The sequence below is a fragment of the Dryobates pubescens genome, chromosome 4 (assembly GCF_014839835.1).
Source record: "Dryobates pubescens isolate bDryPub1 chromosome 4, bDryPub1.pri, whole genome shotgun sequence".
Classification (NCBI taxonomy): Eukaryota; Metazoa; Chordata; class Aves; order Piciformes; family Picidae; genus Dryobates; species Dryobates pubescens.
The window spans coordinates 11801225-11828333 of NC_071615.1; the positions used below are offsets into that span (position 1 = coordinate 11801225).

The 27109-nt window shown below is 49.6% G+C and overlaps 1 protein-coding gene across 5 annotated transcripts in view; it reads left to right on the plus strand.

Annotated features, from left to right (window-relative positions):
- The window catches only part of AXIN1 (axin 1), a 78595-nt gene that overhangs the window by 27065 nt on the left and 24421 nt on the right, over positions 1 to 27109 (plus strand). For all 5 annotated transcript variants that reach the window (XM_054180577.1, XM_054180575.1, XM_054180578.1 and 2 more), the window contains one exon: positions 23347 to 23487. In XM_054180577.1, the coding sequence (XP_054036552.1) occupies positions 23347 to 23487 (141 nt within the window). The remainder of the gene's footprint in view (positions 1 to 23346; positions 23488 to 27109) is intronic.

Here is a 27109-nt window from a genome sequence, read left to right on the forward strand (position 1 = left end):
GTGCCACAAACAGGAAACCAAGAGTGCCTGATTGAGATAAGTTTGGAGACTCCAACATGCCTTGTCACTGAATCAGGTGACTGGTTTGTACTGGGACTAGTCTCACCTGTAAAGTCCTGGAGGCCTTCAGAGAGCTTGGAAATGTTAAGCAGCATCTTTGTGTATCATTGTGCAGAAGTCTGGCTTGTACTTGTCCTTCAGACAGCTCCTGTCTTGGTGAGGTGGTTGCATCTCTTTAGCCTGGCTGTGATAGTTCAGAAGGAATAGTCTGAACTGGAATGAATTGCTTAAGTGCAGTTAATGAGATGGGGTAGAGCCTGCTGATGTTCATGGCTCTAGAGAGAATTCAGTTAACTAAAGTTTAGCAGCCTGGAAGAAGCCAAGAGACACAGAGAATCCCAGTTCCCACTGGTATATGATGGCACCTGGATGGGGAGCAAACGGAATAGGGTCATACTGGACTTGGATCTGCTGTGGACCAAAAGCATATCTTACCCCAGCCCAATATGGCTGCACATGGCTGATCCTCATGTCCCTCTTGCTGCCATGGCTCATCTGCCCTTGACCCAACCATGCTGGTGTTCCTCTGGGACCAGGGCAAGTATGGGATTGTGGGTCTAGGATGCTGGAGTGACTCAGTTGGAGGGTTCTGTGTTGGATGGCCAAGGTCTACCTGTAAACTTGTGTCTCTCTGGGTTCATGTCAAGCTTGCTCATGCTGAGGCTTTCACTGTCGTCATCTTCCCAAGCTGCCTCTGTCCTTAGAGCGTTAAACGTCGTTGCCTCATTGAACTCAGCTGGTACCAGGAAGTTCTTTGCTGTAATTCTGGGTGGTTTTCATGTTTTACAGCAGCAATAGAAGTGTCAGGCTGGGTTTGTTCACCTCCTCTTCATCTCCACCCAGGCTTGACTGTGCTAAGCCCAGGTGCAGCTCTGGGGAGGAGTAGAGGAAGATGTAGCCCAGATTGATGTGGCCGGTCTGGGCTGTTGCTTTTGGTGTAAGGGGAGGAGAGATGGAAATGGAAAATGAAAAACCCTCTCGTTGCCCACTGCAGCTGTGGGAGATGCTGTGCCAAGGCAGGATGGTTTATGGTTTGGGGGTTGGACTAGATGAGCTTTGAAGGCCCCTTCCACCTCAAAACATTCTGTGATTCCATGGACACCACAGCTTCCATACCTGGGGGTTCCTGTGCATGTGTCTTTTCCTTACACACAGTCTGGAGATTGACATTTCCTCCTCACTGTGTCTTTAGAGCATGACTTAGAAGCATGAACCACCTGAGAGCATCCTCCAGGGGCTCCTGGCCAATCCTGCTGCCCAAAGCAGCAGCACAAACTTCTTTTGGAGGAACCTCCTAAAACAAAACCTTAAAATAACCCCCCTCTCCACAAACACAGAATTGTTTGGGTGCAATTTTGCTCTTTTGGTGGGGAGCTGGTGCCGAGGAGCTCACACTACCACACCAGGGAAGGCTGTGAGTCAGCACAGCCAACAGTGGCTCCATTGATAGCTGCAGGAGTGCCACTCGGCTCTGTCTAGGCATTGTTGGTGCTGGGCTGCAGCGCCGGGGCTCCCGGGGCAGGCTCAAACACCTCTCGCCAGCCCTTGGAGATCAAACACTCTGAGTCAGGCCACAGAAAGTCATGATAGGGCCCAGGTTAATTTAAACTCCTTTTTGTTTCCTTTTTTCTTTCTTTAAATCAAATCCTGTTTTGAGAGCAGAAGGGAAGGGACAGACACAGTGGGCTGCGTGGGACCTGCAGCTCATGTGGCATTGCAAAGTGACTTCTGCCTCCCAAGCTGCTTCTGGGGAAACTCTGCCTAGACCCTGTCACATTCTGGGACAGGGAACTTGCCAACTTTCTCCTCTCTTGGTATCCTCTTATTTCTCACCTCTCTGTAAGGACATGAGGCAGAACTGGAAAATAAACACTTAGCACCCACACACCGCTCCTCTGGCTGGTTTCGAACTGAAAATGCACACAAGCCAGAAAGCCTTTCAAGAAGGGCTTTAATTCATTCTTTTTTTCAGGTCATTTTGGTCAAGGTGGGAGAAGGCAGGAGATGGGCAGGTGGTGGGAAGTGAGGCTGTGCTGCCGACCTGCCACCAGCTTTCCACTAGGTTTTCCCTTCTCCTTTTCCCAAGGTTTGGCTTGATGTCAGGGGTGGGGAACCACATGCAAGAAGCCCACAGCTTCCAACAGAGGTTTGTCTATAAACCAAACCTTAAAGGTCATGGGCACGAAGGACCATAGCTATTAATGTACCAGCTCTTCATGCCAGAACCAATATGGCATGCCATGCCTTGGCTTGGTACCATCCCCTAGGCAAGAGAGGGTTACAACGGTCACAGAAGACCTCAAACTTGTCTTTGGTCTATTAAACTGCAAGTACCACACACCTTGATACCTCAGGCCATGCTGCCCCAAGCTCTCTTCAGGTGCTCTGAGCACGAGGTGCTCACCTCCCATCTCACCAGGAGCCAGCCAATTTCCAGCATCACGCACAATCTCAAGTATTTTATTGCTTAATTTAGGCCATAAAGCGCCTTTGATGTGTTGTGCAACGCAACGTTCCTGCTGAGAAAGTGGGTGGAGTGGCTTGATGGTATTATAAAAATAAATAAACTGCCTGGCAGGATTTTGAAACCACATGGTCACTGCTCTTTCTCCACAGATAAGGTGGCTGTTGAGAGAGAAATCTTGCTTAATATCTAACTTGGGGTGATTTATTTCTCCGGCGTCTCTTTCATCTCCAGCGTGTGTTGGGTTGTCTGTGACTTCTGATCTGATTGTCTTAAGCGTGATCAAAGGAGCCCCGAGAACGTTCTTGCTTTTCCCACTGCTGTTTGTCCAGAGCATGACATCACCTGCTCCTGCTGCTCCCCACTGCTGCACCAGGCGGCTGCGGTATAAATAGAAAACAGAATGGGCTTGGAGGGGTGATGAAATTTGTTCCACTTGCCCGGCAAAAGCAGAGTGAGCTCCGCGAGCGCTTTCCCCACGCCCAGCTCTCCCCCGGCACGCAGCAGCGCAGGCTGGAGGCCCGGCGGTGCCTCGCGCGGGGCGTTGAGCTGGCGGCGGCGGGGAGCCGCGCCGCGGGTCCTCGGCAGAAGGCGGGCAGGGAGCAGCCGCGGCTGTGAAACTTCTGGGAGTCTGCCCAGGCTATGCAAAGAAGAGTTTGGCCTCGCTCGGTCAGCGTTGTGGGGGCGGTCTGCCGCAATGGGCCGTGGCAGCGTGCGCTGGGCCGGATCACAAGGCCCCACCTAGCTCCTGCTCCACAATTCAGGTGGCGTTTCTGGGGGTCAAGCAGCTCTGATTCATTGTGGAGGCCCAGGAGGTGCCAGTGAGGATGATGGGCCTGGGAGCTGCATTTCTCACCCAGGAAGGATGCTCATTTTCTGATGTGTCTCAGTGGCTCACCCCCGCCTAACCTCAGCACACGGCAGAGGACAGCTGTCCTCTCTACAGGCTTTGCCGTGTCCTCATCCACAAACCTCTGCCAGCCTCTCTGGGGACACCAAGCAGCATTTTCACTCCAATTGTCTAATTGATTAACTTATTTAACTTGGAACATTTGTTCCCAGCCTGTGTTTGACTTTCAGTTTCATGCTTCTCTTGCAGATCAGGAGGGTGATCTGAGGGACTGAAAGCTTCCTGTGCCAGGCTGTAGCTCTTGGCTTTAAAAAAAACCCCAATAATTAAGACCCAAAAAATTTCCTCTCTCCTTCCTGACCTTGCCTTGACACACCTACAAGCCCTCATGGAAGTCCCACCCTGGGTAAACAGCCCATGTTTGTATTCAGAGGAGAGCTGCCCTGCACCAGAGGGTCAGGGAAAAGCGTTGAAGATAAGGTGTGGGTTTATCTGCAGCAATTAGTCCTCAGTGCTGGGCTCTTTGTAGATTTTCTAATTGGCTTGGACCTTGTTCCTCTGCAGCACGTGGTGACTGCAGGAATACTGAACCTGCAAAACCAGCTAAAACTTGCCTCCCCACAGAGCCCTTGGCACCCTGCTGGCTGGGAAGCAGAAAGCCACCATCATTTCTGCCCTGCCACCCCAGTAGGATGAGCTTGGGGCCACTCTCTCCCCATCGTCTTCCAGGTACTGATGAGCTGATGGGGGGAAAGGTTTTGCCCATCCATCATTAAGCTGCTGGTGGTTCTCTCTCTGTAGTCCCCAGGCCAAAGCAGCAGGAAAGGACTGAAGCATGGAGACTTCCTTTTGGATGTTATGGTGTGGGTTATGACCAGGATCTGCATGGCTTTGGCAGTGCCAACTGCTCAAGGAGTGCTGGGTCTCCTCTTGCTGCAGTCATCACCCTGTGCAATGGGGAACTCCTCTGAGCAAATCCAGCTGCTCAGTTTCTTCTCAGTAAACCAAAGGACAATGAGTTTGTCCCTCAGCATTGAAAGTGTGCAGCACCAACCTGGGTTTGACTGAATCTCTCACAGCTTCCCTGTGAGATGCTGAGCAGTGGCAGTGACTGCAGTTGCCTGCTCTTGTCCTACCCACAGGCCTGCTACTGCTGGCCAAAGCAGCCACTCTGAGCCTGCTCTCCAGAGGCTCAGCGGCAGTGGAACTTTGGTCACCTCAAGGTCATTTTGCAAAGGTTGTTGTAGCTGAGGCAGTTCTTGTGTGGTTTGCACAGTGGTGGTGTCTGGGAGTCCCACTTGCTGGGCTGCCGGGGGAGGATGCTGTGGTTTACAGTAGGGTGGGGATTCTCCAGCCCTTGAGGAACAACATTGTCCTTAGTGACATTTCAGCTCCCTGTTGTCATGGCTGGATGGTGGGCAGGGATGTCTCTCTGCAGCAGTTGGGAAGCTCCTCTGCCTCTGAGACCTTGGTGAAGGGGGTAAGGGACTGGATTTCAGGCTGTGGACTGATGAAAGGATGAGCTCAGGTGGCCTTATGGCCACTTCATTGCTGCAACTGCAGGTCCTAGAGGTGTCCAGTTGGACTCTGCAAGATGCTCAGTACATACCACTACTGGAACAACCTGCATCTGCCTGAATTTCCCTGTGGGGATGTTGGGGTTTAACCTGGGCAGTGCTCCTTCCACAACAGAAAGCTGCATTTCAATGTGGTACACAACCAGCTGGGTTTTTTTGTTCTCCCAACTGTCTTATGTAGAAGCACTTCAGGAGTGGCTTCAAACAGCATCCAGAGGTGTGAATTACAGCTGATGTAATTAATTTGTGTCTGTGGGGCTGGCAGTTAGGAAGAACAAAAATCTAATCTTGGAGAAGATTAGGAATTCTTTGACAAAGGTTAAGCCAGGGCACTGCTGCCTTATCATTTGTGCTGGTGTCCTGTGGCAAATCTGTAATTGAAGCCATGAGCGGTAGGCAGGCAGCTCCTCACGCTGGCTTTAAAGCAGCCGCATCTCTGCTCACCTCCCTGGTTGTTTTGCAAAGCAAAGTCTCAAAAATGGTTAAGCATAGAACAAGCTTGAAGCAACTCCAGATCCTAAAGTCACTGCAGGGGTGCCCATTGCAAGGGCACTGGAAGCTGGAGCCTGCTGTGTGACTTTTGAAGTCTCTCCTTCCCAAGCCTACTCCATGTTGTCCCCTGTCTCTTCTGCTCATCTATTTTCATCCCTCTCGCCCTGGGGTGAGTGAGCAGCACAGACACAGTGCTGGAGGTGAGACAAGGATGGAGGAGGATGGACCAGCAGGCAGCTCTGAAAGGGGAAGCCAGCCCTGCTTCTCCAGCCTTGGTGTGCTGAGCCCCAGCAGGATTTAGTCCTAGCACACTTACAGCCAGCATGGCATGGCAAGCTTCCCCAAGCAGCAGTTTCCACTTTTCCTCTTTGGAGTCTATTGTTTTGTTATTTAGGGAACTGGAGCCATGGTCCAGCATTTGAAACGTGGTTAGCATTAGGGGCTTGTCTGCTTCCATACTGATCTGAGCCTGAGCACATCTTCCCCTGGACATCTCGAGGGGGCTGCAGCTCTCCTGTGGCTCCCAAGCTTGGGCAGTGAGGTGGGCTTATGTTCTGTGCCAGAAGTCTGTCCCCTTGAGTCTCATCAGAGCTTCAGAGTGCTGGCTTGGGGGACCAGTCACTTGGTCATAAATAGGTTTCCAAAAGAGAGGGAGGCTGGCTGAGTGCTGGTGGTTTAGATGTAGTCATTTTATGAAGAGCATCAGGCATAGGCTGCCTTCTGGGTTATTCTCATTGTAATCTCATGTGTTAATAACCTGAGGCTCTTCAGATGAAAAATGTATCTCCAAGTTGCTTTAAGTATTTACTGGCATGTTAAGTTGAAGACACATGTGAAGGAAAGGGCCATCTGATGAGCTGCTATTGTTCTCTTAATTCAACCCAGGGGTGGCTTTGTGTTTGCTAAGGAAATGGTGCAGTGTTCCCTGCAACATGTTCTGCATGTCCCAGCTAGTCAGCAGCAGTAAAACATTCTTTTATAGCTTTAGAATGTTACCTTCTCAAGCATGGCTTCTTTTAGAGACACTTCCAGGACTGGCGTTGGCACATGTGAGCCCACAGAGGTGGCTGTGGGAGCTGCCATAGCTCTATGGTGCTAGCACATCTCCCTCCTTTCCCTTGGTACCTTGGGCTCTTGCTCCCTGCAGGCAGTGTGTGCACCTCCTCACCTAAAGGGTGCTGTTGGAAGAGAAATGGAGATGTGCTTCTTGGACTACAACCTCTGTCTTCTCCCCCACAACATTTGGACAACCCCAAGATGCTTCTCCTGCTGGCTCAGAGTGGGTCCAAAAGTGTCTGTGGGTTCCACAGCCCTATCTGCTGGGCTTTGGAGACCCGAAGTGGTTGTGGACAGAGCTTTGCTGTTGTGTGAGCCAAGGAAAGCTGCAAACAGCCTGGTGGTTTCTTTGGGCATTCCCTAAGAGAGAGGGATGAAAAGCAACCTCCTGCCTTAGCACAGCATCTCAGAGCGGGCTGCTCTCCACAGTTGGCTGGCAGTGATCCTTCAGGAGCCATGTCGGAGCTGGGGAGGGAATCAGTATGCATAGTGGTTTCTCCCTTCCCGTGGTACATTGTTTTTTTGAGGACTGTAGGATGGAGAGGATTATAGCAAGTTCTTAGAGGAGGAGAGCAGCCAGCAGGGGATGGCTGGTCATTTCTGTTCCTTTTGTGGCAGAAACAATCTCTCCTTTGCTACTTGTAGGGACTCAGGAGCCTTTGTGATGTTTATTAGGCTGAAAGATTTGGAGACCTCTGCTCTAGATAGGTCTCCAGCTGAGAGGAGAATCTTAAGACACTTGTGATAGTGTGGCCAGAGAAACTTAAATAAATATTTAGGAGATTTTAGTGTGTTTGGCATGTGTCAAGAATGGTTTAGCAGGATGAAATCTTCAGTGGGAAGGGTGGAAGTCCAGCTGAAATGACAGAGATGTGCCGGGGCTGGCGTTGGCACATCTTCCACACTTCAGGGATTAGGAGGAATTGTGCAATAGCAGCATAATGATCTGCAGAACTGGCTCATTTAAACTTCAGCTGCTTTTGTTTAGGAGATGGACTTAAAATCTGAAACTGGGTCAAAATCTGCTCTTGCTCTAGAACTAAAAGTACCACACATTTCAGAGTTGTGTTTGACGAGGTAGTAAGAAAGAGTCCTTACTGCTGTTCAGCCAGTCCTCCTGGCATGAATTGCAGCCAGGCAGGCAGTGTTGTCCTGCTAATTCTTGGGATACTGATACTGATCAAGATCAGAAGAGCTTTTCCTGGGGTCTGATGGTTGCCAACACATCCTCTCCTGCTGATTGAATCAGAGCCTTTGGTCCTCTTTAGGACTGATAGAAACATCTCCTGCCTAAAAACAGCAGCTGAGCAAGCACCACACTGGGGCTTCCCTCATTCCTCTGCATTCTTGCCACATTTTCAGTTAAGGTCAGTGTCAGAGTGGCATCACTTCTAACTTGCCCTGAACTACCAGGGACACAGAAATCTTCCCCAGTAGTGGTCTTTCTGAAAACGAGGCCCAAATCTTTGTGAGCAGTGTTCTGAGAGCTCTTGTGGCTCCATATCTCCTCAGCTTGCTGCAGATAAGACCCTCAGAGTGTTTTTTTGCTGCAGCTGCATTTCCAAAAGTATGTGAGGATTCTTCTTCCTGAGGGGCAGCTGCTCACAGACATGCATGGCCCCCTGTCTCCTGGGGTTGGCCCTAGTCAAGGAAATGTGCAGATCCCTACCTGTTCCAAATTTTTCCCAGAGAATACACCCTGGAAGGACATTTGTGAGGCTGGCATCAGGAAAGAGCTGCTTGGGAAAGCCCTCTGCCTTGCTGCTGGAGAAAGCAGCCTGATTAATTATTCTGGTTGCTCATCTGGACTGAGGCAGACATCCACTGGTATGACTGGGAGCACTTGTGTAGTTGAAGGTCAGAAATTACGGCCCTTCATCAAGCAATCCCACCTGGCTGTCAACCTGCTGCCTGCAGGCAGGTAACAAAATAGCCCTGCACATGGAGTCAGCAAGGGTGGAATTCATCCCTTCCTTTATTGTTTGTTTAAAGCTGCCCAGCAGACACATCTGCAGCATGCACAGACATCTGTTACCATCTGCAGCAGAGGAGATGATACCATTGAGCAGCTGCTGTGTTAGCAGCATGCCCACACCACACGGAATAATCTCTCTTTACTCCTGTTGTGGATTTTTATGGACTCATGGAATTGTTTTGGTTGGAAAAGAACTCCAAAATCATCCAGTCCAACCATCAACCCAACACCACTGTGACCATTAAACCATGTCCCCAGGTGCCATGGCCACACGTTTCTTGAACACCTCCAGGGATGGTGACTCCATCACCTCCCGGAGCAGCCTGGTCCTGAGCACTCTTGCAGGACAGCAATTGTTCCTCATGTCCAGCCTAAACCTCCCCTGGCACAATTTTTTTACACCATACACAGTCCAGAGAGATCAGTCCTGGCATAAGAACTGCTGCCAAATTCTGTTCTCTCTCCCCTGAATGTGCCAAGGTACCACCAGCAGTAGTTGGCAGCCAGGTGCTGTCATGTTGTGTTGTGCTGGTGTTTACAGCTGGACATGAAGAGGTGCAGGCTCAGCCACTGGTGTCCCAAGCTCCTGAATGTTTGGGTTAATTCACCCCTGGTTTTCACACACAGGTTCAGGGATGAAAGTTTTCATCAGCTTCATCATCAGAATGTTTGCCAGGGACATTCTGACTCCTGGTGGAGTCCTGCAGGGAGGTTAACAGTGATGGTAAAAGATTTCCTTTGGTGCACAGGCAGAGCTGGCAGCAGGGGTTGCAGTCCTGCTTGCATCACATTTCCCCTTCTGTAAAGCTTTGTTGGAGTTGCTCCTGGCTTTGTCAGACTGGGTTGTTGGTGTCCTTCCATGCTGAGATTCTGCCTAAGGCTGAATTGCTTTGGCAAATTTTTAGCAAAAACAGAGGGGTAGGAAATGGGTTGTTTTGCTCATGTCAGAGCAGTTGGCTTCTCATTGATAACCTTCCAGCTCTCTGACTTTGAAGCAGGGTTGTATCACTTGGCCAGCAGGGTTCTGAAGGTGGGAGGGGTGCTGGCAGCTTTAACATAGATTCATAGAATGGTTTGGGTTTGAAGGTACCTTAAAGATCATCCAGTTCCAACCCCCTGCCGCAGGCTGGGACACCTCCCACTAGCCCAGGTTGCTCAAGGCCTCATGCAGCCTGGCCTTGAGGACCTCCTGGGAGGGGTCATCTACATACCTTTTACTGTCCATGTGAGGATCCATCCAGCTTGATTAAATTATGAACTTGTGACAATTGCATGAGCTCTGTAGGAGATGGTCGAGAATGGTGACCACCAGAGCATCTGATAGCTGTGTTTGCTCATGCCTAAGACTTTAGAGATTGGGAACTGCAATTCTTGTTGCTGCTGATTCTGGAGTCTGGGAAAACTGCAGTGCCTGGCCATGGATCGAGGCTGGCCATGGTGCTCTTGTCCTGCTGTAGAAGAGGAACACAGGAACAGCAACACATCACAACTGCACATGATTTTGGGGCCTGTCCACTCCCCTCCAAAATGCAGAATGGAACCAGAGCTCAGCACTGGGGCTTTTGCAGTGGACCTGTGCTGACTTTGGTGCCTGGGAAAGGTGTCAGGTGGAGCTGGAGCTGCTGAGGTGGTTGTAAGAGCTCTTCTGCGTGTAGGTTTTCTGCTGACATTTGGCCACAGCCTCATCGTTATTCAGAGCACTCCAGAGTCTCTCCACACCTCCCCATCTGCATTAATTCAGTGTGTTTGGGGCCTCTCTCCCCTGTTGAATTTAGTTAGGTGTTCTGGAGGGACTAAAAAGAGATCAACAGAAAATCAGAGTTTGGTCACCTGCCCTTTTGTCCTTTATCTGAACAGTGGCTAATTTATTCAGAACAAAAAGCACATTGCCGTTATTGTCACTCTATTTTTTTCAGCTGCTTTGAGTTGTATAGAGATAGGTAGGAATGGAACCAGAGCTCAAACAGCTCTTCTGTAGCACTTTGGTGAGCATGGTACTTCATCCATAGCCCCACAGTAACACACCCCAGGTGAAAAAGATGCTGTGGAATTCATGTGATAGAGGTAAAAGCCCAAATACCTGCCTGGTCCAATGGATGAAAACCAAGCCAGAGAAATTCCATAAGGCAAAAATAACACCAAAGCCCAGTTCTGGAAGCCAAGCTGCACCTGGTCTGAATTGGAAGAAGAGGAAGCAAGCACAGGGCTTCCCTGAGCAGTAGTCAAACAGTGTGGTAGGATGGGCTGCAGGTCTGTATGGACTGTTTTCATAGATCAGCCTCCCAGTGGCTGCCCTGGCGCTCAAACTGCCATCTGCCCTCTGCTCTGGAATTTAGCTGGACCCAGAAGCTACCTTGTGAGCTCCTGTGCAGTTTGTCTGCAAGCAGCTCCTTTATTTATTGGATTGCTTTCATTCCCTGCCTCCTTTAGCTGTTTTCCACTACATTTTCATGTCCATTTAAATGAAGTGAGCTGGTTCTTGAACCTTGAACTATTCAGTGAATACCTCTGGAGATGCTGTCAGGAGTGGAGCATGCCCAGTGTGGTCCTTCTAGTTACGAGAAAGGTATGGGCAGTGAAGAAGCGTTGCTGACTGACCTGTGTCAGCTGCTTTGGATGCTGATCTCCTTCTCTCTCCCTGCTGAATTCTTTGTCTTTGATTTGCCATTCAGCCACCAACTTTAGGTCTGTTTGTCAAAGTCCAGCCCTAGAAGTGAGAAGCTGAATCTGTCATTTTTCAATAGGACTTTGTGTGGCCTTGGTGCAGTGATGGATGGCTTACAGTTCTGCCTGGACGTGCAGTGACTGTCTCAAAAACGAGGACTGTGACAGAAGGCTTCATTCTGCACCTTCTGAGGAAAGCTTCCTACAGTCCTTACTCAAAGGGAAGGCTGCTGGAGCATCTTCACAAGCCTGCATTCCCTCTATGCCTGTCTCTCTATGTTCTGGGGACAGCAGCACATTAGCTGCTGTCAGGCTGCTACTCTTTAAAGAAGGAGAAAATAACTAGGAAAGGAAAGATCCTTTTCCACAACATCTGCCTCCTTCAGACATGAGTCTCTGTGTGGTTCATTCCTTCTGCTTGTTGTTGCTACAGTTCTTCAAGGGATTTGTCATTGCTGTCAGTCTCTAATGGACCTTCATCAGAGCATGACTCAGTCCACCCTCACTTCACCCTAACCACTGTGTTCAGTAGCCAGGTCAGTGTGAGCTGACAAGGGAACATCAGATTGCAAGCTCCCAGAAGAGCCCAGGTTAGGGTTTCTGCATTTATTGTGGTGCTGACATCTCTGCAGAGCTGAGCAGCAAGTGACAGAGCAACTTTGAAAAGAAATTTGTAGCTTGCCTGTATTTTGTTGTTGCTGCAACTTGCCTTTTATTAATGTGATCCAACCAGTGTCCTTCAGCAACTTTGTCTGGGCAGCTTGGGAGACTCCAGAGAACTGCTGGAGAAGCTGTTTCATGGCGCTGCACTTCTGAGACCTACTTACCTGTCATGGGTGTAGGCAGCTGATGCCTGTGAGTTCCTGCTCATTATAAAGCACTGATTTGAGGTCTTCTGGCAGGGGGAATCTTCTCTTCTGTCCAAATCTAATGGTCTCTTGACTTTAAATGTGTTCCCAAGATAGAAGTGAAGTTAAATCAGGCTTTGCAGGAATTTTTAATGCGGAGGTATGAAATGTCTCTGTGAAAGTCTTTAGCTTGCCGGAGATGTTTTTTCATGTGCTGCCAATATCTGATCCCACTTCTTGACCTTTAATATACATGGAGAGAGAAGATTAGGATGTTTCTAATCAGCTGAATCTCCCCTCTGGGAGCTCTATTTAATCCTTCCTCTCAACTTTATCTCTGCCAGCCCTTGCCAGCCCTCTGTGTGTTTGGTTTGGTTACCAGCTGAGGTTGGAGTTCGGTCACCTCAGAAGCTCTTGTTCAGTTGGGGTTTCTTGCATCCTTTCTGTAGGAGTTAAAGCACCAGTGAGAGGTTCTGCTTTGGAGGCAGACCTCTTTGTTTCATGTGCATTGGTGAGGCAACCCTGTTCAGTGAAATAAAGTCTTTTTTGAGCAGGATTATTGCTAATCCTCCCCACCCAGTCATTAGGAGGGCTTCTTCGAAGGGCCTCAGGAGCAATCCTGGGTGGTTTTGAGGTGCTAAGTCTGGGCTCTCATAGAAGTTCAAAATAGAACATCAACTGGTTTCTTCTGCCACCCTGATTTGTAATTTCATTAAAGTACCAAGTTTGTTGGCAGTAAATTGGTGATGATTATCGAGTCTCATGCTATTGTTTTGATGAGGAGTCAAGTGAGGCTGGCGAGTCTGTGGTCGTGCAGCTCAGCTTACGCTGCGTGGCCCCACAGTAGCAGCAGGCAGTCTAACAGCAAGGCTGCCACCACTCCTTGTACAGTGGAGCACCTTGGGCTGCATCTCCCCTCTTCTTTCAGCCCTCAACAGCACCACTCTTGTGACTTACAGATCAGGAAATTTATCCCTGAAAGCATTCAGACAGCAGATTGCAGTGCTGGGAGTTGTGGCCTCCTGGCAAACCTCAGTGACCTAAGCAAGGACTGAGCTCAGACACTCTCTTGTCCTCTTTGATTCCAGCAGCTCCTGTTCCCCAGCGTGGTCTGCCATGTACCTATCATTGTCCCTGCCCTGTCCCATGTTCTTGAGCAGTACAGAGGCTCCCTATGTGCATAGGAAGGAGGGGAATGATCTGGAGTCGTTGGCCAAAGCTGGATGCTGTGTTCCTGTCCAAAAACTTACTCATCCTACCAGCCCTGGTCTTAAGTTTCTGAGCTTGCAAAGAAATCTGCTTGTGAGTTTTGGGTGGTTTTTTTTAAGCCCTTTCTTGTTGAGCAGAAATTTTGGCAAAGAAACGTTGAGGCATTGGAGAATCCCCAGTTCTGCCTGGTTGTGCCAGGCCTCCTCAGATCTTTCCTTGGAACGAGCAGGCCAGAGGAAATACTTTCCATTTCAGAGAAGCATGGACAAACAATGTTGCTTTAGAGGGAAAAGAAAAGCAGCAGACAGAGCTGGAGCACTGAATCCTGCTAGCCAAAAGCATGCTCCTGCCTGTATCCAATCATTCCTGGAACACAGTGTTCTTACTGTACTCCTCCTCACCCTGCTCAGTGCCTCTCCTCGGGCTCAGGGCTCCGAGATACCCCAGCCATGATGCTGAGAGCTTTGGGTAAGGTAAAAAAGCATCCAGCACCTCTCAGAGCTGGAGCCTCTTCCTCGCCTGGCATTAGGTGAATTTGTGTCCTGAAAACCTGGATCCCGTTAGAAAAGTTCCTGCTGTCTGGAAAACAAAGTACTCACTGGCCTGGTTTAGTCATTAAGTAAATTTGTGGTTTGGTTGAGATGAAGAATAATGAAGAAAAGCTGTGGAAATCCCAGGATTAATTTGATAGTTTGCAGGCAGAGGTGCTTTTAAGTGGAGTTGCTGCCTTCTGTAGGCTCTGAGCAGACCCAGGTACAAACCTGGGCTCCCCTCGCTGCCCTGCTTCAGAGGCAGGCATTTGGAAGTCATTGGTTTCACAAAAGGCCTCGCTGTGCAGGAGAGGGGGCTGCTGTGGGCTGGAGCCTGTGTTTCATGAGTTACGTGGGCATCTGCCCAGCCAGCCCACAGCTGGAGAGCTGGGAGCTGCCTTGGGCTGCTGGTTCCATCTGCCAAGGGAGCAGCACCCCGGGCCCAGGCTGGGCAGAACAGGCAGTCGCTCACTTGGCATCACCTGGAGACCTCTGAAGGCTGGGGCCTTGCTGCTGTTTTCACTTCAGCACTGGCCCTTTGGGGCAGAGCCATGTCCTCCACTGCCTCTTCCTGTCTCCTGTCTGCTCTGTCTGCCTCTCCAGGGGAGGGGAGCGTGCGGCAGAGGCAGAGGAACCCACACAAAGACCTCCAGAGTGTGGTGTTCCTCTCTACCCCAATTTACCTGGGGGAATCACAGAGGAAAGCAGAGAGCTGGGAGCTGACGTTGGCTCCCCTGTGTGCTCATCCACTTGAACATAGATGTGTGTGGATAGAGCCACTTGCTATATTACACACAAGTAGCATTTTGGGCTAGGAAGCCCCTTGGCAGAGCAGGAAGCTCTCACCTGTCAGCTTGTTGCTGAATTTTCCACAGCTCTCGGTGTAAGCAGGGGAAGGGGAGTCCATTATCAGCCCTGTGTGCCTGTGTCCACACTAGAGAGCCAGCTGGCCCCAGGGTAGCACATTTGGAATGTCAAAGAGTTGGGGGTGAGGACTTGGGTTTTACTTGTTTCAGGAAATTTTGCTCTGGGCTCTTCTGACCCAAACTCTTGAGTAGCTGGAGCACATTGTGAGCATGCTGGGAGCATGGCATCTCCTGCCTAGGGTTGGGAGCCTGAGCTCCTGGGCACACTGTGAGGATCATGTAGAGAGACCCTGTGGTTTGCAAAGGTTTGTGTTTCTCTTCAAGCACAACATGACCTTAAAGCATGTTGGTGGCATTTCTCTTCTGAATTTACTCCCTAGGCATGTGACCCTGGACAGGACCTCTCTGTTCTGGAGGTGTCAGGAGGTTTTGGTCCTGAGGTCAAGGTCCCCTCAGAGTGTTCAGGATGTATTTTGTCAGTTACAAACTCAGCTATTAAAGCAACTTTTTGTGGCAGTGTGGATGTTCAGCACATCTTTCTGCAAGCTTTGTTCTGTTCCATTAAAATCACAGAATCGGAGAATGGGTTGGGTTGGAAGGGACCTTAAAGATCATCTAGTTCCAACCCCCCCTGTCAGGAACAGGGACACCTCCCACTAGACCAGGCTGCTCAAGGCAGAGTTAAAGACAATTCTCCTGTGGTGCACTCCCTGTCAGAGACCATGATGTGGAGGCAAGCATGACTTGTGGCTGATAGCAGTGTACCCTGCAAGCAAAATGAACACAGGAGAGGCTTTCCCTAGGTTTGTAGCTTCCTAAGTCACCACAGAGGCTTTTGAATGCCTGATAGAGCCAGGCTGCTCCAAAACAGCAACCAAATCGTGTCTATAATTAGGCAATGAATGCAACCCAATAGCCTCTATATTTTATAGCAAATGTCCCTGTGTAATGCCAACCTTTCATCATGGATGAGGATTCACATTAATCATGGCATCATTAAAAACCCAAACAACTCTGTTGGGGTCTAAATTCAGACTGATGAGTTGAAATGAATCCCAGCAGATACCTGCTCTTGTTAGATACAGAGCACAACCTTCTGCGACCTCGCCTGATGTCAGGAGGACGGGCCAAGGGCTCTGCTCATCCATGAGCAGACTTCATGGTGCCCATATTTTCTCTTTTATTTATTGTTCATTGAGCTATTAAATAAATGGGGGGTGCTGGGATGGCCTTATTCTGGGGAAGACATGAGACATGCATTGTTTTGGAGAAGGGTTTGACTTTATTGTGTGTCGGTTCTCACAGTTTTGGTTTTAAATCTGTAAGCAGTGGATAAAGCCTTACACTGGGGCAGAAAATGAGCACAGCCTCAGCTCTGCAGGGAAGGAGGAACTCTGTTGTAGATGCATATGCAGATGAAATCTTGAGGGACTCGTTCTGCAGTTTTCCTGGAACATGGTGATTCCATTCTGTTGTCTGAAAGCTTCTCTGAAGAAGGATGGGGTGGTGATAGGACAACACAGCCACAATATGTAGCTTTTATTTGCCTCCTCAGGCAAATTTGCTGTATTGCAGCTTCATTCTTGGAACCTGACAAACTCTAAACTACTTTTCTTATCCATCTTGCTGTAACTCATGTTCTTTTGGTTCCATTTAATTCATCTTCTGTACCTTAGTCCTGCTGGGGAGTTAGAATGTCCTTGGTAAATGCAAAGGAGTGAGGAGCTGGGAACTCTTGGACTGAGCTTTTGTAACTGTACTTTAATACCTCACAGCAATTACTGCAGCTCCCCATAAAATAATCTCTGTGTAGTCCCAAAATGGGGTTGAATGCCCCAGAATAAAAGAGAAGAGCCCTTATCTGTGCTTCTAGTTACATTGTTATTTATTTCCCTTCTCCCTCCAGCGTGGGAGGATGAATGAGCACAGACCAAGACGGAGCTTTGCAGAGGCAAGCAGAGCTAAAGAGCGTCGCCTTTTTCATCAGCTTTTAAAAGCCAGGCTGTAATCATAAATTCCCTGATAGCTGGAGCATGCAGAAGTCATCTTTAAGCCTACAAGTGACAGGCTGCTGTTGCTTTTCAAACCTCAGATTTCATTTTTTTGTAAGACACAGCTTTGATCTGGTTCCTTTGTAATGCTCCGCAGAGCGCCGGGGCCGCCGCACTTGCCGGCTGCAGGGCTGGAAGTGAACTTTGTTGGCAAGAGCCATCTGGAGACCTCAAAGAACAGATTAACTTGTCCAGGATTGATGTGATCTTTGAAGGAGCTGCCCTTGCCTAGAACATGTGTGATTAGCTCAGTGTTGGCGAGGATGAAGTTGAGGTGCACAGCAATGTCTGAGTACCCCAGAAATTGGGAAGAGTTTTAAGTGGAGCAACCCCGAGGATCTGCAATCTAAAGATCAACTAAATCCCCAGGTTCAACCTCTTGGGCAGACTTTGCATCTTCAGGGCAGGTTAAATCCAGTCAGGAGTAAAGGTTTTCAGCTGTACATCTTCATGGACATTTTGTTCTTAGCTCCAAGAATTAGTGTTGAAGTCCCAGAGCTTTCGTAGTGTTCCCCAGTGTATCTCTAATAGTTTTGTGCCCAGTATGGTGCAACTTTTATGTTGGTTGTTGGTGCCATGGATTGGAGGGGGAGACTTTTTCTGTTCAGCTTGTAGATTAGTGTCAGAATCCTGGTGGATGCTGCTCTGATCCCCTGTTTAAAGGTGACCCTGCCACTCGGGTGATCGTGGCAGCACGTTCTCTTGAAACATGCTGCAGGGATTTGCTTTGGCTCCTGCATCACAGGCTCACATCTGCAGCCCTTCACTTGCTTGACTGGTTGTGATCATGGAATGTGGTGAAGGATGTGACAGTCGCTTGTTGGGAGATGAGAAGTAAGGGTACTCTGTTTGTGTCTGGCCAGCCGGAGACCCAGCAAGCTGCCAGTACAGGGACTTGCTGGAGAGGGTGCTGCTACAGAGATGCTGAGGGGACTGGAATATCTCTGTGATGAGGAGAGGCTGAGAGAATTGGGGCTTTTTAGTCTGGAGAAGAGCAGCCTGAGAGGGTTCTGCTCAATGCTTCAAGGGTGGGTGTCAGGAGGATGGGACCAGGCTTTCGTCAGTGGTGCCCTGTGCCAGGACAAGGGGTAGTGGGCACAAACTTGACCATTAGAAGTTCCATCTAAACATGAGGAGGAATTTCTTTAATTTAAGGGTGGTGGAGCACTGGAACAGGCCTGCCCAAAGAGATTGTGAAGTCCCCACCTCTGGAGAAATTCCAAACCCACTTGGATGTGTTCCTGTGTGACCTTCTCTAGGTGACCTTGCCTTGGCAGGGCGGTTGGAGTGGACAATCTCCAGAGGTCCCTTCCAGCCCCCAGCATTCAGTGATTTTAGAAAGTTTTTGTTTCCCTGGGTGGGAGTATGTAACTTTTTGAATGGAAAAATGATTTCTTTTCACACTGACTAAATGGGGAGATGTCAAAATAATGAGCTGGAAGGATGTCTGTGCATTGAACTTCATCCTCACAGTCATGAAGGCAAAATCTGAAGTCTTTTCCAACCTAAGTGAGTCTCTGACCAGAGACACCTAAGAAAAGTAGTCCTTAGTTTTGGTTTGCAAATGAGGCTCTGCAAAGAGTCCTCTTGAGAGACATGAGAATGTCAAAGTTTGAACTAAGTAGTCAGAAGCTGGTGTGAAAAACCCGGGTGGGAGCACAGAAACTCAGTAATGGAGCCTTGCTGAGTTGCAGCTCTGGTCTGTGATCTCTGGGCACCATCCCTCAGCTCAAACATCACCCATCAAAAGAGGAAAGGAGCCATCATGTCCTACCATGAGGCTTCTCACTGCTGTGGAGGTGGCAGGGTGTTGCAGCTGCTTGACCTGCCGTCAGCTCTGGTGAGAGGTTTTTGGCTTCTGCAGAGCCCATTGTGGGGTGTCCTTCCTGGGACTTGCCAACATCCCCCCCATCTCCTGCAGCTTGGAGCTTTCCATGGCAACTCACAACATTTAGGTGGTTATCAGCTGCCTCATGGCTCAGGCTTGTCTAGAAAAGAAGTTCCCTCTCATGTTGAAAATGAGCTGCTCTCCCAAGCTGTGGTGACCACAGATTCAGAGCCTGTCATGAAAGGAAAAGTGCTGGGAGCACTGGTGAAGGGGAGTGCCAGTGGAATGCCTTGGAGTTCTGTGGTTGTCAGTTTTATGAGCCTTTATCTCTTGGGTTTACCAATCTGGTGTCTCAAACAGCTTCTTCCTTGATAGTGCCAGGGTCTGGAGGTGCCTCACCATGTCACCAGCTAGTTTGGAGATGTGCTTCCTGCAGGGTCAGGCAGGTGGGAGACCCTGGCAGGAGGAGGACTGCCAGGCTGCCTGGATTCTAGCACCACTTCAATTCTTCTGAGTAAAAATTTTCTTCCAGAAAGAGTCAATATCATAAAGATTTGATGCTAGTACCAAATGAGGATGGTGTCAATGAAAGATGATGAATCTGACCTATCCCTGTTAGACTGGGAGCTGCTCCAGCCACACTGGAACTGCTGGCAGACCTGGAAGACCATGGCTCTCAGACCTGCCAATAGAGTGTTGTGCAACTTATTCCCTCCAGTGAAACTTTTAATTCTGCAGGAATGAGTTGCCCAAAGGCCTTTCACCTCCAAGGAAGCTTCCTCCTTGTTTTTTCCCATGCTTGCTGAAGAATGTCACCGAAGGAGGTAACTAACTGCTGGGAACCCGAGGGAGTGCCGCTTGGGTTTGGCTTTGCCGGCAGGGCCTGTGAGGTCTTCCTTCCACTGTGGGTGCTGAAGGTGAACCAGTTCCCCAGGATGTCCCAGTCACAGGTTTTGTTGCACAGAGCATTGTGTGTTTGGCCAAAACTGGGGCACTAATATCTTTGACTTAATGTGGAAGTAGCCATTGGGTGTGGTGTGAAGGACACTGGGCACCCCAGGCTGGAAGGAAAAAGATGTCCTTAGAAATGCAGTGGGAACTCCAGCTAGGGCAAGAGCATTGAATGGGACCTCACCTCTCTTCTCCCTTTCATTGAAGCTCCAAGGTCTGCTGGTGCTGGTATTCAAAGTGCTGTGTGCTGGTCTTGATTTGGAGTGAGAGATCTGAGGATGGGATGCAGCCAAACAGTATGCAAAATAAACCCTGCACAGGTAGAAGAACGCCCTAAGGAGATGCTTGCTGGGTTTTCTACCACAGTTTTGACCCTTGTCATCATGACCAGAATTCAGAGTGATCAGTGGAGGTCTTTATGCAAAGACAAGGCAGCCGGTCAGGTTGCCTTGCTCAGGTCGCTGTGATCTCTTATGTAATTGTTCCCGATGTGATTATTTTGAGGGCTGAGCAACTGAGGGCTCAGAAGAGCTGGGCAGCTTTATTTCTGCCATGTGTGAAGTGCTGTGTGTTCATTTCAAACCCTTCATCTCTTTCTAACAAAAGTAAAATAAAGCAGAACCCAGAAGTCTGTCGGAATTATTGTGCAGTCGGACTTTAAACGCTCCCCTTCCCTTTTATCGCCGTACCCGCGCGTGGAGCTCGGCCTGTGAGGTTTGCAGCTGACATTTCAAATCTCTCTGAGTGTGCCTGGAGGCCTTTTCAAGCCACCTCCCCTCCCAGATCAGAAGTGACCATTTTTTTTTTCCTGTTAGACTCCGTGTTCCTTTAATGTTTTCTCCCTAATAGATGTTGAAAGAGTTCTTCAGAGGCACGGCACAAAACATTCAAATAGTGACAGGAGCCAGCTGAAGAGAGCTGTCAGGGAGGGGGGGCGCTGGGAGAAGGATTGAATACAGATGGGTTCTCCAATGTACTGGAACCTGTTAGGATTGCTTTGAAACCCTGCACAGCTTCCACCTCCTTACACTTACCAAAAGTTTATGTTTGCATTGAGGTATGAGAGGCAGAGCTGAAATGAGCTAATCCCTCTTGTGTGCATGCTGAAGTGTGTAATGCTGACTACATACAACAGTTGTGACCAGACTCTTGCCTGGGTCCTCACTGGGAAGCACTCTCTGCATCACAGTCACCTAGAGAGACCAGGGACTACCCAGCAAACATCTGCTTGCTCTTGGTGCCTCCAGCTGTTGCAGATCCATACCTGAACAAAGTCTTCTGATGTTTGCTGCTCTGGTTTTCTATCAGCAGCTACCTCTCCACCATGGGCAGCAATGCCTCTCAACTAGACTTGGTTGTCCAAGACCTCATCCAAGCTGGCCTTAAACACCCTCAGAGTGGAGGCATCCACAACCTCTCTGGGCAACCTACTCCAGCGTCCCACCACCCTTCTACTGAAAAAATTCTTCTTAAGATCCTGTCAAACCCTTTGCTCCTTCACCTTCAAACCATCCCCCCTTGTCCTGTTGCCAGACACCCTCATATTTTAGTCTCTATATCACAGAGCCTTCTGAACAGACTGCTCCAACAATCCTTCTTTCAGAGAGTCCTAGCAGAAGGTCCACTGGAGTTGGCAGTGTGTTTTAATTGGGTTTTGCAAAAAGCATCCTCCTCTTTGCCCCAGGGAAGGCCTGAGCTGGCCATCATTCCTGCCTCAGCCCCCATCACACATCTGTCAGCGCTTCAGAACTGACCATTCTGCATGGAAAGAGCTGCTGAGGGCGGGCGCTAAGCTTTGCACTTACTGGAACCTGCTTTTTAGGGTGAACTTGTTCAAGTTATATCCAGACTTAAATATTTGCCCTAGAAAGCTGTTCTGAAATCTGATGGAATAAGAAATGAGGCTGCTCCCGTGCACATTTACAGTGACAAAGTTTGTGTGCTAGAAAGTGTCTGTGGTGAGTCGCCATCATCCTAAGGCAGCTCTAAGTATTCATACCCAAGTGGCTCTGTGTTGTCCCTGGGCATGGAGAACCCTCACAATGCTCCCCTCCTCAAACAGTCATGGAAAACCTCAGCTGGCTCTCTTTTGAGTGCTCCTTGCACTGCTCTGCAACTCTGCTGAGCTTCACCACCAAAGGAGAAACGACTTAGAGGTTTTGTTGGTTTGTGGCAAGCACGATCTTGGCTTTCTTTGTGGGGAGGGTGATTTGTTTAACTGCCCCCAGAGTGGACCTAACCCAGTGGGGCTTTTCTTGGTGACTGATGAACATCTGTGATCCCTTGTGTTAGTTCTGTGTCCAGGAGCAGCAGGGCAGGGTGAGGAGGAGCTGTGTGAGTGGTCTGTTGGCTGAAGGCTCTAGCCCTGTCAAGTTCAAATTTTAAAATACTTTGGTAATGCCTCCACTCTTCTACCCCATACCATATTAGACAGAAATCATTCTGAAAGCCACCTGGAGTGGGTTGTTTGCTGGTCCCAGCTTGTGGTATGGCTGTCCTGTGGTTGTACCCAGCACAAATATGCAGGAGCTGCCAACTCTTCCCTTCACTGGTGTCTTCCTGCCCTCTGGTCCTTCCATCTGCGCACCTCTCATGGGTTTCCATGTCCTATCTAAATGTAAACTCAGTAGGGCAGGGACTGCTTCTGTTGTCTGCAGGACTTTGACCGCTGCAGTGCAACCAGAAGAGCTTTTCCCAGCAGAGTAGGGAAGCACAAACTCTGTAATACGTCCTCCTCTGGAGGTGTTTGCTCCAGGTCTGTTGCAAACCACAGTAACCAGGTGCCAGTTACAGAGTTGTTGTGTAAAAGATCTTGCTGATGAGCTTCTCGATCTGAATTCAAACAGAGCTCTGACTTTCAGAGCTGGTATCAGAGCTTGGAAAACCCAGGGGTCCATCAGCTTCAAGGTATCTTGCAAATGCTGCTCTTCAAGCAGAGGGGTAGGCAGGGAGAGCGAGGGATTAAATGGTGCTGTGTCGATGGGAACGTTTCAGCTTGTTCCTCCTTCTGGCAGACTGCAGAATGACTGCAGTGACAAGCAGATGCCTGCGTGACCTGACCCTCCTGTGGTGCAGCAGAGCTGGAGGCACTCTGGCAGCAGTAGATTTTCTGTGCCGGTGGCAGACAGTGTGAAGAGTGCTTGCCTGCTTGTTTCACAGGCTGCTTCACTGTTACTGCAGGTCTCCTCCTGAGCAAGGAACTCCCTTCCCGAGCAGCTCATGCAGGCAGCCTCTTTTCCTGTCATTTTGCTGAAGAGAAGGAGGTTGAGCTGCTTGCACAGGTACTTAACAGCCTGTCTGAAGGATAGGGCATGTGGCTGTGTACAAACTGGTCTCTCTAGATCCATGGGCAGGTTAGCCACTGGAAGAGCTGGTGTGCAGAGGGTCCTTCCCCGCGTGCTCCGAGGGTCCTTCCTGGTGGAATCTGCAAGTGTTTGATATACCAAGTGTGACATATGAGGTCAGCTGTAGGTACTGCCTCCAAGAAACAGCTGCTTCTTACTTTGCCTCCCTCCCTTGGCAAACAGCTTGGAGTAAAGGCAGCACAACTGGGTGAGCTACATGTCCTTAACAGCTGGAGGAGCAGGAGCCAGTTCTGACTAAGGAAAGTACTGTCTAAATGTCCTGCCTTGCCCATGACAAGGTCAAGCAGTGAGCCCACAGGCACCATAAATCCAGACAGGATCTGAACTTCCTCCATACAGTCTTGTTCCCTCCCTTCTTCATCCCTCACTGTCATGGATTCCCTTCTGCTTCCCCTTATGAGTCAAATTGTTCATGGTTCTGTCGGTGCAACTTAGCATGAACACAGCTTACTCTATAGCCTGTCACCACCGCTAGAGCTCCAGGCAAAGTCTTTCTGCCAGGTGATGCAGAGGATGGTCATGGTTCTGTCTGTCTCATCTGACTCTCCTTTCTCCTGCAGGCATGGGTCGTGGAGAGAGCCTGTTAACCCTTACTATGTCAACACAGGCTACGCTTTGGCCCCAGCCACCAGCGCCAACGACAGCGAGCAGCAGAGCATGTCCAGCGATGCCGACACGATGTCTCTGACAGACAGCAGTGTGTAAGTAATTCCAGGCTGCTGGGACACCAGCATGTGTGTTCATCAGTGCTGCAGTCATTGTGTTGGTCAGGGGGAGCCCAGAGAGGTTTGGGAGTCTCCTTCTCTGGAGACTTTCAAGAGCTGTCTGGATGTGTTCCTGTGTGACCTGCCCTAGGTGACTCTGCTGTGCCAGAGGGGTTGGACTCAATGATCTCCAGAGGTCACTTCCAACCTCCACCATTCTGTAAGGCTTTGCCACAGCTGGCTAGACCAAGGCCATGATCATTCTGACTTCCTTTTCAAATGGGGTTGTTCTGTCACTGTGCAGGCCACCCAAGCCTCACTGGTCTTGGGAACATCTGCAACACAAAATGCTTTGAGTGAACTCAACTAAATGGTGCTGGGTCAGAGTTCCTGTAGTGCTTCTTGCCAGGGGCAGTGTTGGATGGCTTTGTAGTAAGTGGTTTGAGAGAGAGCAAGCTGATCTAATGAAGGGAGTCCCTGCCAATGCCAGGGGGTTGGAACTAGATGACCTTTGAGGTCTCTTCCAACCCAAACCATTTTATGAATCTATCTTCTGGACAATAGGTGGAGATTTCTGCTTACTTGAGTACTTCTGCTTTTGAGGGTTTTGCTGCCAAACTGTTCCTAGTCTGTGATTGCTCTGCAGTAGGATTAGTGTCTGACCAGCTCTAGTTTGTCTGGTGAGCCCTGCAGTTCAACACAGCTTGTACCAACAGGCACCCTCCAAATCTGCTCTGCATTTTTCTAGTTCTGACAGCTCCCTAGATCTTACCCATGAGAAGCCTTAAAGGTAGTCTGCAATGGCAGAAAAAAAGGAGTTAGGAGATTTTTGTGGTGACTGCATCTGTAATACACAAAAAAATGGTGGAAAATATTCCATGTTTGGTCTGGTTTTAGTAGTGCAAATGCAAAGTGTCTCTCTGTAGAGCAGGACCCCTTTGATTGTTCTCTTGAAAGCTGTCAGGTTCACAGATGGAGGAGGGATTTTATAAAGGCAGTGCTGCAAGCACGGAGTCCTCCAAGAGGCTCCTGTAGTGATGCTGAGTGTCAGGAGCTGTCAGGCCTTGGTGGAGAAACTTCCCAGCCCCTCTAGGCATGTTGTTAAACGATGCTGCAGCAGTTCCCCACCTGTCCTTGGTTAATAGAGTGAGCTGGCGACTGTGGGACATAGCCAGGGGCCTTCTTTGTCTGCTGTGGTGGCTCTATGTGAGCTGGTAGCATGCTGCTGTCTGGCTCCATGGATGCTTGGAGCTGTTTAAGAGCAGCTCTTGAGCCCACCATGCTCCCTGGTGCCAGCTCTTCACTCCTTATCCATGGTATGTTGCAAAATGGAGGAGGCAGGCCTTGGCCAAAGGGACATGGGAGGTGGAGGATGCCCCTGAGACAGAAAGCTATAGAGGACCACTAATGAACAGCTGCATTTGATATGGATCCAGCTGCTTTGCCACATCCTTCTGCCATTCTCCATCAATTTATATGGAGGAGTCCTCAGGAGCTGGCAGGGGTCATGTAACTTCTTGTTATCAGGAGAGGCAGATGTAAGAACTCTTCAGAATTAATTAGCTTGTGGCCCCCTCCTTTCACCCAGCCCCAGTGGGCTCATGGCCTTGCCCTGGTGGGTTTACCCACAATAAGCTGTGAGCATTTACTCCTGAGCTCTTCACCCTCCTAATTTTTCTTGCAGTAGCCATCATTTGTTTCTTTCACAGGCAGAATCATTTCTGTCTGCCCGTCCTAGGCACTCTTTTTCCTTTGCTCCTTTTTTCCTTCAGGCGTTTTATCCCTCCTATGCCTACCTTAGGCTGCTTCTCGGGCTTTAATTACCCCTGATACATGTGCTGCCTTCTGCTAATAACTAACCCAATCTCAGTGGGTCGTTTTAAGTAAGGCTCAGAAATCAGAAGGGTGAATCTGTGATCTTTCTTCCTGTACACCTCAGACTGGATGCATGCAGATTGATCTGGATGTAGAGCCCTGACCTTTGGCTTACAAAGGCTCTGTCTGTTTCCAGCACTGGCTCTTCATTACCCACTTTAAAGCTCCAGTGCCGGGTTTTGTTCGGGTTTTCCGTGCCGTTGCTGAGCCTCTCTGCCTCCCCATTTTCAAAGGGATTTTTGCAGAATTGCTCAAGGCAGCAGAAATGAAGAACAACCAGACGTGAGCTGAAGAAGGGACTCCTGCTGCTTGACAAGACTTGCATGTCTGGGCGCTTTGAGTTCAGGCCTCCTCTGAGGAAAACGGCAATGAAAGCCTTGTTTGCTGACGAGTGAGGTTCTTCCTCCGGCTGCTGTTTACACCCAGCAGTCAGGCTCAGTAATGAAGAGCTCCAGCATCTGCTCCAAGGCAGAGCTTGCACTGGGTGCCATCCCAAGGCAGAGAGCAGAGGAGAAGGTGTCCAGGCAGTCAGGATGCAAACGCTGGCTGATTGAGGAGCACAGATGAACTGGGTGGGCATGCAGGGAGCAGCAGGTGCTCAGCCAGCAGTGGCCAACTTGAGCTGGTGGAGAAGGCAGACACAGCTTCACAGACTGCATTGGGCTGGAAGGGACCCTCCAAGACCATCTTGTCCAACCCCCCCCACAGTCAGCAGGGACACCTCCAGCTAGAGCAGGCTGCCCAGGGACACATCAAGGCTGATCTTGAATGTCTCTGGGGGTGAGGCCTCAACCACATCCCTGGGCAGCCTGTTCCAGTGTCTCACCACTCTGATTGTGCAGAACTTCCTCCTGATGTCCAGCCTAAATCTTACCTCCTGCAGTTCCAAACCACTGCCACTCATCCTATCACCCCAAGCCCTGCTAAACAGTCCCTCCCCAGACTTCCTGTAGGTCCCCTTCAGACATTGAAATGCAGCTTTACATTGAGCAGTTGCTTGTACTCTGATGTACTGCAGTGGTCACCAGCTCCCTCCCACACTTTGGTACTGTACTGATCATGGCACAGAAGGGTTTGGATGTGGCTGCATGCACAAGCCAGACCTGGGTACCGTTCTGACTATCTGGCCTCCTGAACTGGGCCGAAGGCAGGCAGGCACAAGCCTTCCAGGAGCTCCCAGCTCTCCAGAGTGATTTAAAAAGTCATTTCTGTGCTCCCAGCTATAAGCACACTTACCTAAAAGACAAACTTTCAACAGGATGTCTTTCCAATCACTGGTAAATATTCTTGTAATGGGTTGAATTTATAGAACCAATGTGTTACCAGGCCCTGCTGCTGGAGGAGTTTGCTTTTTGAGTGGCTTAAAAAACATTGCTCTTAAATGCTTGCACTCTGCTGATTATTTTTCAGTCTTCCTGTGTCATAGGAATTCCTCTGCCCTTGTAGGCAAAACAGCCCTAGTCCTCTTTGCTGAAACCTGTTTTTACAGTCAGCATGGCAGCTGTGTTGTTTTAGCTGGTTTGTGTGGAGGCAAGGTCTGGAGAGGACATCGTGAAAGGCTCTGGTGAGCGCTGGCCCAGCAAGTGTGCCATGGCCACAGGTGGGGCTGAGTCACTCACTGCTGATGTTCCATGGAGGGTCAGTGCTTTGGGGCTCTGTCTCCCCCTGGGCTGCTCAGAGCCTGCCTCGGGCTTGCAGCAGTGTTGGTGGTGCAGCCCTGAACTGCTCTTGCTATCCTGATAAT